At 47.3% G+C, this 12,886-nt stretch overlaps 1 protein-coding gene across 4 annotated transcripts in view; it reads left to right on the top strand.

Moving 5' to 3' along the window:
- Positions 1–12,886, top strand: part of LOC145358427 (dynamin-1) — a 263,584-nt gene that overhangs the window by 84,838 nt on the left and 165,860 nt on the right. For all 4 annotated transcript variants that reach the window (XM_080212495.1, XM_080212493.1, XM_080212496.1 and 1 more), the window contains exons 3-8: positions 1,161–1,310; positions 1,785–1,988; positions 5,740–5,838; positions 9,346–9,506; positions 11,351–11,493; positions 12,168–12,303. In XM_080212495.1, coding sequence (XP_080068621.1) covers positions 1,161–1,310; positions 1,785–1,988; positions 5,740–5,838; positions 9,346–9,506; positions 11,351–11,493; positions 12,168–12,303 — 893 coding nt within the window. The remainder of the gene's footprint in view (positions 1–1,160; positions 1,311–1,784; positions 1,989–5,739; positions 5,839–9,345; positions 9,507–11,350; positions 11,494–12,167; positions 12,304–12,886) is intronic.

Here is a 12,886-nt window from a genome sequence, read left to right as displayed (position 1 = left end):
TATTATTGTTGTATGTATGAACGTATAGTGAAATGCATTGTTTTTGCGTGCTATACATACAGAAGGAATACATAGAGAAGGAAATGAGAGAGTGCAGAATGTAATGTTACAGTCGTAGATAGAGTGTAGAAAAAGATCAACTTAATGCGAGGTAGGTCCATTCAAAAGTCTGACAGCAACAGGGAAGAAACTGTTCTTGAGGCGGTTGGTATGTGATCTGAAATTTTTGTATCTTTTTCCCAAAGGATAAGATGGAAGAGAGAATGTTCAGGGTGCATGGGGTCCTTTATTAAGCTGGCTGCTTTGCCGAGACAGTGGGAAGTGTAGACAGTCAATGGATGGGAGGCTGGTTTGCGTGATGGATTGGACTAGGCTCTTGCTAAGCCACATGTAAAATAATGTAATATTATCTACTAGCTGTTTGTATGGTGTGGAATTTAACTGTAAGACTCAAAGCCACAGCTAATTTAGACATTCTAAAGCTATTGACCCATGTGGATACCAGTCTGGACGCAGTTACGGGGCTGTAGTTGTCTTCACTGTCCTGGCTTAGAGTGGGAATTTAGCCAAGGTACCATTAAATGAGATCCCGGTTAGGAAGTGTGCAGGCTTGAGTTTATTTTTATATTCATGGGACACTGGTGTTGCTGGCTGGCCAGCATTTATTGCCCATCCCTAGTTGCCTTTGGAGAGCAGTTGAGAATCAACCACATTGCTGTGGCTCTGGAGTCACATGTAGGCCAGACCAGGTAAGGATGGCAGATTTCCTTCCCTAAAGGACATTAGTGAACCAGATGGGTTTCCCAACAATCAACAATGGTCTCACAGCCATCAGCAGATTCTTAATTCCAGATCTTTTTTAATTGAATTCAAATTCCACCATCTGCCGTGGCGGGATTCGAACCCTGGTCTCCAGAACATTAGCTGAGGTTCTGGATTAATAATCCAGCGATAATACCACTAGGCTATCACCTCCCTCTGAAGCGGATATTGGAAAAGATCGCTTATTATGATTATCCCACAAATTTTCAGTCGGGAGTGAAACCTCTTGTGGGGAAAATTTCTGTGAAACCTGAGGAGAAACAGTAAACCTCCTGGATTGTTCTGCCTCTTTTGTTTCAGCTTGCTTCATGAAGGATTTATTTGTTTTTAATCTGTAGAATATGCAGAGTTTTTACATTGCAAAGGGAAGAAGTTCACGGACTTTGATGAAGTGCGTCAAGAAATCGAGCAGGAAACGGACCGGGTGACTGGCAGCAACAAGGGCATCTCGTCTATTCCAATCAACCTCCGGGTCTATTCACCAAACGGTAAGTGTGGCTGCAGAGAGAGAGGGAGAGAGACCGCGAGCTGTGAAAATGGGGAGACTGCAAAACTAAGGGTCATTCTGAAGAAGTAACGTCTCTTTCTAGAACTCTGTGATACTGAAACAGAGTCCAAGTTATCAACCAATATAGGGTGGCACAGTGAGTAGCACTGTTGCCTCATAGCGCCAAGGACCCAGATTCGATTCCTGGCTTGGGTCACTGTCTGTGCCGAGTCCACATGTTCTCTCCATGTCTGCATGGGTTTTCTCCAGATGCTCCAGTTTCCTCCCACACTCTTAAGATGTGTGGGTTAGGTGGATTGGCCATGCTAAATTGCCCCTTAGTGCCAGGGGGACTAGCTGGGGTAAATGCATGCGGTTATGGGGATAGGGCCTTGGCAGGTGGGCCGGTAAAATTCCAGCCGTGCTATCAAGACACCGTAAAGCTAAAAACTCACTTGTCTCTTCTCTTTTTCAGTCCTGAACCTGACCTTGATTGACCTCCCTGGAATGACCAAGGTGGCAGTGGGTGACCAACCGGCCGACATAGAGTTCCAGATCCGAGACATGCTCATGCAATTCGTCACCAAGGAGAACTGCCTGATCTTAGCGGTTTCCCCCGCCAACACTGACCTGGCCAACTCCGACGCCCTGAAGATAGCCAAAGAGGTTGACCCTCAAGGTACTGCGCCATCCTTTAGACCCTGTGCTGTTCGGAACTCAACTCAACAAAAGGTTGTTGTCAGTGAGCTGCTGGAAAACCCAGATAGAGGGTGAAAGATGGATCCCCTCCATTCTCATTGTTTAGATTTCATCACAATTCCAACATTTTTGATTTGATTGATCATTGTCACATGTATGTCATATACAGTGAAAAGTATTGTTTCTTGCGCGCTATACAGACAAAGCATACCGTTCATAGAGAAGGAAAAGAAGGGGTGCAGAATGTAGTGTTACAGTCAGAGCTAGGGTGCGGAGAAAGATCAACTTAATGTGAGATAGACCTATTCAAAAGTCTGATGGCAACAAGGAAAAAGCTGTTCTTGAGTCGGTTTATACATGTCCTCAGACTTTTATATCCTATTCCCCATGGAAGTGGGGACGTGATTCTAAGGTTTAAATTTATTTATTCGCATCACAGGTAGGCTTACATTACCACCGCAATGAAGTTACTGTGGAAATTCCCTAGTCGCCGCACTCCTGCTCGGGTACACTGAGGGAGAATTTAGTATGGCCAGTGCGCCTAACCGGCGCGTCGGGTGCGTGAGATGTGAGGAGGGGGATGTTTTCCACGCAGAGGGTGGTGGGTGCCTGGAACGTGCTGCCAGAGGAGGTGGTGGAAGCAGGCACAGCAACAACATTTAAGATGCCTCTGAATGGGTAAAAGAATTGGGAGGGAATAGAGGGGTACGGAGTGAGTAAGGGCAGAAGGTTTTTTTTAGTTTAATTAGGGCACCATGATTGGCCTGGGCTGGGAGGGCTAAAGGGCCTGTTCCTGTGCCGTACTTTTCTTTGTTCTTTATCTTTGGACTGTGGGAGGAAACTGGAGCACCCGGAGGAAACCCACGCAGACATGGGGAGAACATGCAGACTCCGCATAGACAGTGACCCAAGCCCGGAATCGACCCTGGATCCCTGGTACTCTGAGGCAGCAGTGCCAACACTGTGCTGCTGTGCCACCCTAGCATGTTTGTGGATATTGCATGTGCCCATTTCTCTTTTGATATTGCTCCAGTCCATGTTCAAAGCACTTGCAATCCAGGTCTCAGCGATGGAGAGTAAAAGTTTATTTATTAGTCACAAGTAGGCTTACATTAACACTGCAATGAAGTTACTGTGAAAATCCCCTAGTTGCCACACTCCGGTGCCTGTTCGGCTACACTGAGGGAGAATTTAGCACGACCATGTACTTAACCAGCACTTCTTTCAGACTGTGGGAGGAAACAAGAGCACCTGGAAGAAACCCATGCAGACAACAGGCAGACTCCACTCAGTGACCTAAGCCGGGAATTGAACTGAGTTCCCTGGCGCTGTGAGGCAGCAGTGCTAACCACAGTGCCGCCATGCCACGATGTCTGTTTTACCATTTTTTGGATGATTCTATCTCTCACTTTTGGAATTCTGTCACCTTGCCAACCAGTCCAAGCAGCATTCCTCATTTTACCAGAACAGATACCTGGACCCCAAAGGTTAAATTACAAGAGATCACACGAGCTGGGGTTGTATTCCCTGTAATTTGAGATGGGCGAGAGTGATAGAGAGACAGAGAAACCATTCCATTGATCGGAGTGTCCAGAACTCGGGGGAAGTCTGAAAGTTTGAGCCAAATCTTTCGTGAATAGAATTAGGAAACACACTCAGAAATGTTCAACACTATTCTGTAAGCAGCACTTTGTCAATCGTAGAATCCTTACAGTGCGGAAGGAGGCCATTTGGCCCATCAAGCCTGCACTGACCCCTATGCCATCCAGGCCATATCCCCATAACCCCATGTAGTTACCCTGCTCGCCCTAAGGGGCAACCTTAGCATGGCCAATCCATCTAACCTGCACATCTTTGGGCTGCGGGAGGAAACCAGAGCACCCGGAGGAATCCCACGCAGACACGGGGAGAACATGCAGATTCCACGTAGGCAGTGATCCACGCCGGGAATCGAACCCAGGTCCCTGGTGCTGTGAGGCAGCAGTGCTAACCACTGTGCCACTGTGCTGCACTAATCATTGATATTATGGATTTGGGGAAAAGGTGGGTAGATGGAGTTGGATTACAGTTCAGCCCTGATTTTACTCAATGGCGGAACAGTTCCGAGGGGCCTCTTGCTGTCCCTCTGGTTTTTGAGATTTGCCTCCATACGCCTTTGATTGGACACGGCAAATGTTTGAATTTTGGAAGAGCTTCAGTTTGTGCTTTTTATTTTTTTGCAAAGCAACCCATATCTCTCTGGATTTATTTAACCCAGATTATGGGAGGGAGAGGGAGGAATTCATAGTGTGTGTGTGAGCTGGGGACAGATGGTGCAATGAACAGGGCACCAACATGCCGGAGTTGTTTGATACGCGCAATGCTGCAAATCATCTCACTGCATTCACTGATTGTAACTCAGCAATTCAGCAATGTTCTTCAGTTTCATGCAGTAAATAAGCAATGTGTTTTTCATCTGGTGATTAACTGAGGATCATTATGCCTACGTTGACAACATGGTGACGTTAGCTTCACATGGGTGGCACAGTGGTTAGCGCTGCTACCTCACAATGCCAGGAATCCAGGATTGATTCCGGCCTCGGGTGATTGGCTGTGTGGAGTTTGCACATTCTCCCCATGTCTGCGTGGGTTTCCTCCGGGTGCTCCCATTTCCTCCCACACTCCAAAGATACGCAGGTTAGGTAGGTTGGCCATGCTGAATTGCTCCTTAGTGTCCTAAAATGTGCAGGTTAGGTCGCTTGCCCATGCTAAGTTGCACCTTAGTGTCTTAGGATCATAAAATCATAGAATCCGTACAGTGCAGAAGGAGGCCATTTGGCCCATCAAGTCTGCACCGACCACAATCCCACCCAGACCCTATTCATGTAACCCCTTCTATTTACCCATGCTAATCCCCCTGGCACTAGGGTCGATTTAGCATGCCCAAGCAACCTCACTCATACATCTTTGGACTGTGGGAGGAAACCGGAGCACCCGGAGGAAACCCACGCAGACATGGGGAGAACATGCAAACTCCACACAGGCACTGACCCAAGGCTGGAATTAAACCTGGGTTCCTGGTGCTGTGAGGCTAACCACTGTGCCATCGTGCCACCACAAATGTGTAGGTTAAATGGATTGGACATGCTATATTGTCCCTTAAGTGACCAGGGATATGTAGGTCAGGTGGATCAACTATGGTAAATAGTTAATGGGCAAGGAGGGATGGGCGAGAGTAAAATGCTCTTCTGGAGAGTTGGGGCAGACTTGATGGGCCAAATGGCCTCCTTCTGCACAGTAGGCATTCTTTGGTTCTATGGGAATGTAGCCAAGGGAATCCAAAGCTGCCCCTTAGCAGGGTAAGGCACATTTCTGCAGTGTAATTTGATGGATTATTTTTGCAAGGCACCCTGTGTTATTTCCTTTCCCAATTCAAAGAATAGACCTGGGACCTCTCCTGAGCCTCTACAGGTGCCACTCCATAATCCATCCACTAGGAGGTGGAAGAGTGTAGCCTAAGGGCAACTGGGACTCTGATAGTTTCTCTCCTCCTTCCCTCCACAGCTGCCCCTTCCCTATGATGGCAACTTTGCGTGCGATGAGAGGGCGTGTAGAGTTAGATGGGAAGATGCAGGGTTTAGCAGACCCCATTGTGTGGGGAACAGGAGCTCCCAGTTCATGGGGCTGAGCCCTGCAGCTCCCCCTGCAGGGCACCTGTGTTTTTTCACTGAGAGGTCTTCTTTCTTCTCCAGGTCTGCGTACAATTGGAGTCATCACTAAACTGGATCTGATGGACGAAGGAACAGACGCTCGCGACATCTTGGAAAACAAACTGTTACCCCTTAGACGAGGTAAATGTCACAAGATTTTTGTCTTCAGAACTCCCCCAGTTTTATTTTTTTCTCAGGAGTTGCAAAGCCAATGTGCAGAGTGGATGGGTCGAGCCTTTAATCCATCTCCGTGCTTGTTCCAAATTCAAATGGAATCCAATTCCTGATGTTATAGTTCAGGTCAGAAACTCCGAAGTGTTCTATGGAACCCGCCTGGATCATAGGTTTTGCGTCTTAAATTTGACTAGGATAAGCATGATAGGTTTCACTTCAGGTATAATTCAAGTGACCCACTAGGGAGCTTTTATCAAATAAAGATTACTTAAGAATATAGTTAACATGTATAGAAAGAAAATTAGCAATAATTTTTACCAATTACAAATGAAACCAAAACACTCATGATAATATATAACCCTGAACAAATATATCTAAATATTCCAATCAAACAATAAAAACCTTCCATAAACCGGTTTAACACAATAAAGACGAAAGCTCACGTAGTACTGGAACCAAGCCTTTTAATTGGAGAATTGAAAACTCTGTGTTGTAAGTTCTATCAGTCCTCTTTTTGCACCCAGAACAGTTTGAAGTGAGAACAGCTTTCTGGAACACCAGAGAGAGACTCTGGTCAAGCCACCAACAGCAGAGTCTCTACTCCAGGAAGGCAATAAGCCTTGCTTTCAGCTAATCAGCAGAATTTCCAAAGCCATTGACAGAGAGAGAGACTTCTTTCCAGCTTGATGTCCCTTCTAAAATGAAACCCTGCAGCTCAGAACTGAAAATGAATGCGCTCCTGTCACCTGACCTGCAAACATTCTTCCTCCTCACAACGCAGGGTCATAAATATCCCGGAGTAAAAATAAACAAACCCCATTTAACTACCAACAATAACCTCTCCAGCCCCTCAGCAACAATGACATCAGCTGAGGCTGTGAGCTGCAGAGAGCATGATCAAAAAAAAAACTCTTAAAGGTACTCTAAAGTCACAATAGTCCTTACAAAGATGACACACTAGATCCAAACTGACAAGAACAGGCATGTATCTGGGGTAGAATTCTCTGATTATGAAGTTCCCCTTGATGGTTCTCCCCCCACCCCCCCATTTCTTGGCTGCATGGGATGGAATCAGAGACAGTGGCGGGACCAGAAGATCCCACCACCAGCGAACAATGTGCCACCTCCTGCTGCCGAGAAGCACATTGCGGGGAGGCCAGAGATCCGCCCCTCCCCATTCTCACACTTGATCCTCAGTTTGATCTGAGCCCAATAGGATCTCCCGCGCTATTTGTGTTCTGAAGTGTGTATTTGCAGAAATGGATCAAATCTAATGTTGACTCCTGATTTCCAGCTGCCCTCTTGGTGCCACTTAGATTTCTCTGCTCTTTTCTAACTCTCATTTTTGGTCTCTTCTGTCTCAGCCTGAATAAAAATATCATTGACTGTAATCTCCCACAAGCGGGTAATGATTTTCCTTGACCTGAAATGACCCACCTGAAATATGGCTGTGATTCCAGTCCCGGTCTCTGTCAGACGCTGCAGCATCTTCCTGCCTCAGCTCACTGTGAATAGCGTCTGTTACAACACGTGAGCCATCTGGCTGGAGGTCGACACAGATTCAACTGCCCCTCCTCAAAAGCATCTTGCGATCCTATTTCCAAATGCTAGCTTGTCACAAACAGGCGCAGGGTGGCGGATGGTTTATATTCCGCGGACTCTGGGAAATGGAGAATTGTCAGAAATGGCTTAGCTGCTTTGTGAAGGCTGGAATTGGTCAACAGGGCTGTTGGTGTTTAGTACTGAGACATGTCGGGGAGGATCTTTGCTTTTTGTTGAGATTTTTCTTATTCGTTCATGGGACATGGCACATGCTGGCTGGGCCAGCATTTATTGCCCAACCCTAGCTGCCTGAGGGCAGTTGAGGGTCAACCACATTACTGTGGCTCTGGAATCACATGTAGGCCAGACTGGATAAGGAGGTCAGAGTTCCTTCCCTAAAGGGCATTAGTGAACTAGATGGGTTTTTTCCAACAATTGGCAGTGGCTTCACAGTCATCAGCAGATTTTTAATTCCAAATATTTTTTATTGAATTCAAATTCCACCAACTGCCATGGTGGGATTTGAACCCGGGTCCCCAGAACATTAGCTGAGTTTCTGGATTAATAGTCTAGCAATAATACCACTAGGCCATCACCTCCCAGGTGCAGCAATCCTGAACCTTGCCCTTGTTCCAGGTCTCTCGTCAGGAATGCTCTGGATTCTTGGAATCATGGGCTGTGTGTGTTCACCTGGTGACCTTTTATGGAGATGTTACAAGGTTAGGTAGTTTCCTATGGGAGTACAAACACTGCAGGAGGTACAAAACTGAATCATATCACTGGCTAGATCCCATGACCGGGCAGGCAGCAAATGAGAGGCCACCTGAAACTTCAGCATTGCTTCCTGGTTGAAGGACAACTGTTGTAAGATGGTGCAATGCTGTGGCGTGTTAATGTACCAATATGGCGAACCCTGACCTATTATGAAATATATTCAGATTTGTGACTCTAATCATCTCCACTCCTTAAACACTGGGTTACTCATTGTTGGAAAAATTCATCTGGTTCACTAGTGTCCTTTAGGAAGGAAATCTGCCATCCTTACATGGTCTGGCTTACATGTACCTCCAGACCTATAGCAATATGGTTGATCTTCCAAGGGCAACCAAGGATGGGCAAGAAATACTGGCCAGCCAGCGATGTCCAAGACCACAAATTAATGGAATAAAAGAACAAAGCTGCCATAGTCCCAGATGACCATAGGCTGACTGGAGGTGATTTACCCTGAGGATCACCACACCTCAGGCATGGGGCAAGGTTGAGAAGATAGGGTCTTCATGAATAGACTCAGCCGGTATGGGAATCGAACCCACGCTGTTGGTGTCACTTTGCGTCATGAATCAGCTGTCCAGCCAACTGAGCTAAACTGACTCCATGTCAGTGAATAAACCACCCGTCCTTCATCTGTTCTGATGAGTCTTAAGGGGGTCTTAATGGCAGAAGTTCACTTAATTGGCTATCTCCCCCCAAACCATGGTTCAGGAAGACCAAGCGATTTTTGTTCTGGTTTCTCCAGAATCTTCCCTGGAAGGGCAGTGTGCAATTCTAGAAGACACTTTGACAGGTCACGATGTAAACACCCCTTCCATTTTCATACTAGTCAATGGGGCGGTTAGCGCTATTAGACGGGAGGGTTGTTACACCCTCTCACAGTTGACATGATGAGGCACAGGGATGATGTACCCACCAAACACAAATATCCGCAGGTCATCAATCTAGAATTGGGAGCCAGAGCTCTGGTTTCCAGGGAGTTCTGGTACATGGCCTGAACCATCGATCTTCTGGTTTTGAGCTGGGAACTTTACAACTGAGTTAAAATTTCACAATTTCAGTGAGAAGGGGAAAGTAGCCACAAACGTTGATATATAGTGGGTGTTGTACAAGAAGTCTGGCCTGACTCTGACTCCCTGCTCTGTTTCTGTTTTTCTGAAGGTTACATTGGAGTCGTAAACAGGAGTCAGAAGGATATTGATGGGAGAAAGGACATTCAGACTGCTCTGGCTGCCGAGAGGAAATTCTTCCTTTCGCACCCAGCTTACCGGCACATGGCTGATCGCATGGGGACACCGTACCTCCAGAAGGTCCTCAACCAGGTAATGCCAGCTTCACCTGTTTGCCAATCGGCAAAGCCGAAAATTCTGGAAGTACTCAGCAGGTTGTGGAGAGAGAAGCAGCGTAAACAGCCGGAATTGTCCGATCTTGTCTGCCCTACTGCTACTGCCAGCGGGAATGGAGAATTTGTCACTCAGCTGAACCTGCTCAGCAAGTCTGGAAAATCCCAGTCACGGGCGAGGTTGGAAAATCCCAGCCCGGGGCGAGATCGAAGAATTCTGGCTGATGTTTCGGGTCTGTGAGCTCTCATCAGAACTGGGAAAAGTTAGAGATGTAACGGGTTTTTAACAAAGTCAAAGGGAAGAACTGTGGCAGAGTGGAAGACAGAGATCGGATGATAGGCTAGTTGGATGTCCAAGGCCAAAGATGATGGAACAAGGAAAGAAACAAAAGATGATATCTTTTAATTGATATTTTTTAATAGAAAGAACAAGAGATGGTCTACTATTGTCATTGTTTTATTTGTCCATGGGATGTGGGTGTTGCTGGCTGGGCCAATCTTTACTTCCCATCCCTGAGGACATTTAAGAGTCAGCCATATTGGAGTCACATGTCAGCTAGGGAAAGGACAACAGATTTCCTTCTCCAAAGTGCATCAGTGAACCCAAAGGGTTTTTACAACAATCAATGATTGTTTCATGGTCATCAGTAGACTCTTAATTCCAGATTTTATTGAATTCAAATTTCACCATCTGCCATGGTGGGATTCGAACTCAGGTCCCCAGGGCATTGCCCTGGGTCTCTGGATTACTAGTCCAGCCAAAGTACCCATTGTATCACCGTCTCCCCCAAGGAAGGGTTGAAGGAAAGAAGCTGAAACAAGGAAAAGGAAACCAAATGGATTATGATCTGAATTTGTTGGACTCCATGTTGATTCTGAAAGGCTGTAATGTGCACTGATTCAGGGGATGAGGTGCTGTACCTGAGGCTTACGTCGAGCCTCACTGGAACAGTGCAGCAGGCCAAGGACAGAGATATCAGCGTGAGAGCAAGGTGGGGAATTAAAGTGATAGCATACCGGAAACTGGGTCATACTAATGGACTGAACCGAGGTGTTCTGCAAAGCCATCACCCAATTTTGCATTTGGGCTCCCCAGTGTAGAAATGGCCACAGTTGTTTGTGTGGAGTTTGCACGTTCTTCCTGTGTCTGTGTGGGTTTTCTCCGGGTGCTCCGGTTTCCTCCCACGCTCCAAAGATGTGCAAGTTAGGTGGATTGGCCATGATAAATTGCCCCTTAATGTCAGGAGAACTAGCTAGGGTAAATGCATGTATTATGGGGATAGAGCCTGGATGGGATTGTGGTTGGTGCAGACACGATGGGCCAAATGGCCTCCTGCACAGTAGAGATTCTATGACCAATTTGTAGGAGAGTTAATGGCTGACTGTTGGCTCCCAAGCACTCGAGGGACTAGGCCAGATATTCGGCAGCAAGCGAGTCCAAGCAGGTTTTGAGGTGCTGGCTCCCTCCCTACCTCCCTGGCCATAGCTGCAGCCAGGAGGATAACCCCTCCCCCTGCCCCCCCTCCCCCATCCCCCCTCCCTCACCCCTCCCATGATGGTGACCGGCCTCTGAGGGAATTTTTAAATTTCAAGCTTCTGCTAAAATTGCAGAAGGGGCTCCAATTGGACAGTGAACCTTTGATCTGGTCACTAACTCAGCGACGTGTAGAAAATCCATGCTGGGAGATTCTTAGCGCACACGACATTGAGGTTGACATCTTGCCCAGTGTGTCAGGCCTGAGCGGCAGAGGCTTTAACAGAAGCAATGGTCTATTCTCGGCATTAATTGTACTCTTTTCTCCCCTCTGCCCCTGTCTTGAACAGCAATTGACGAACCACATCAGGGACACACTGCCTGCCCTCCGCAATAAGCTACAAAGCCAGCTGCTCTCCATCGAGAAAGAAGTGGAGGAATACAAGAACTTCCGACCTGATGATCCATCCAGGAAAACCAAGGCCTTGCTACAGTAAGTACTCTTCACAGGAGGTTAGCAACAGGGGAGACTCCCCACGGGAGATTCCTTCCTTGCTTCCTGAGGTTATCGCAGAGTAAGGGCGCGCTCACTTAAGGCGAATTTGAAGATGAATTGTGGGTGAGAGTGCGGGACCTAAAGATGCTGGCAAAACTGCCTCCTCAGAGATGTCCCATTCTCAGAATGATGCTACACACCCCTACTTGATGGCAAATACCAACCCCAATCCCTAGCGTTTGGCTCCCTTTCCATACCAAACCCCACCCTCAATTGCCAGCTTCAGCACCCTTCCTCCCAGTTTCTGGTATCAGCCAACACAACCACCCCCCCAACCATGCACTCGCTGGTAGCAGCAACCTCCCTCCTCAAGTGAATGGCACCTAAACTATAGGCTCACCAAAGGTCCCCCCCGCCGCCCCTTCAGGCCCTGTCTCTTGGCATTGCCAGTCTGGGACGACCCCCTGGCACCCTGACAACTCTAACCTGGCACTGCCAAGGTGCCAGGAGCAGTGCTAGAGCACTGTCCAGCCACTTCCCCAACCACCCAGGGGCTACAATAGCCTCCGTGCCCACCAGCACGATGGAACTGAACACAGTGCAGGGCTTGATGGGCTGAATGGCCTCTGCTGTTCAGACATATTGATTTGAAACTCTCCCTTCTTTGGCAGGATGGTTCAGCAATTTTCTGTGGATTTTGAGAAGCGCATCGAAGGTTCGGGGGATCAGATTGACACCTACGAGCTGTCGGGTGGTGCGAGAATCAACCGCATCTTCCACGAGAGGTTCCCCTTCGAACTCGTCAAGGTAACCGGAAACACGGCACCTCCTTGCAGATGTTTGGTTTGGAACAGTTGACTGTTGCTGGCGTTACGCTGAATCCACACGTTTCCACACGTTATAAATATTAAATGAGAGTTTTGGGAACCAATGGGTTAGAGTCTGGCTTGGTGAAGGAATACTATTAACATGTCTACTGGTCACAATATACACTGAGGCCCCTGTCAGACAAAGTGTCAGCTGAAGTGATTGAATCGGAGTCCTAGCAACTGACCTTGACCCTGTGAACTCCATATTAACGGGTTATTAATTCAACAGAAACCACAAAGTACAAAGAAACCGGAGATGAGGAGGTTAGCTTATGAGGAGAGATTGAGTAGATTGGGCCTGTACTCGTTGGAGTTTAGAAGGCTGAGGGGTGACCTTATAGAGGCATATAAGATAATGAAGGGGATGGATAGGGTAGAGGTAGAGAGATTCTTTCCACTTAGAAAGGAAACCAGAACTAGAGGGCACAGCCTCAAAATAAGCAGGGTGGGGGGACCGGTTTAGAACGGAGTTGAGGAGGAACTTCTTCACTCAAAGGGTGGTGAATCTCTGGAATTCTCTG

This window comes from Carcharhinus amblyrhynchos, chromosome 25 (genome assembly GCF_965287045.1).
Source record: "Carcharhinus amblyrhynchos chromosome 25, sCarAmb.v2.hapA, whole genome shotgun sequence".
In the NCBI taxonomy this organism is placed as follows: domain Eukaryota; kingdom Metazoa; phylum Chordata; class Chondrichthyes; order Carcharhiniformes; family Carcharhinidae; genus Carcharhinus; species Carcharhinus amblyrhynchos.
Note: the sequence above shows the minus strand (reverse complement) of the source record. Positions and strands in the feature narration are given on the sequence as shown.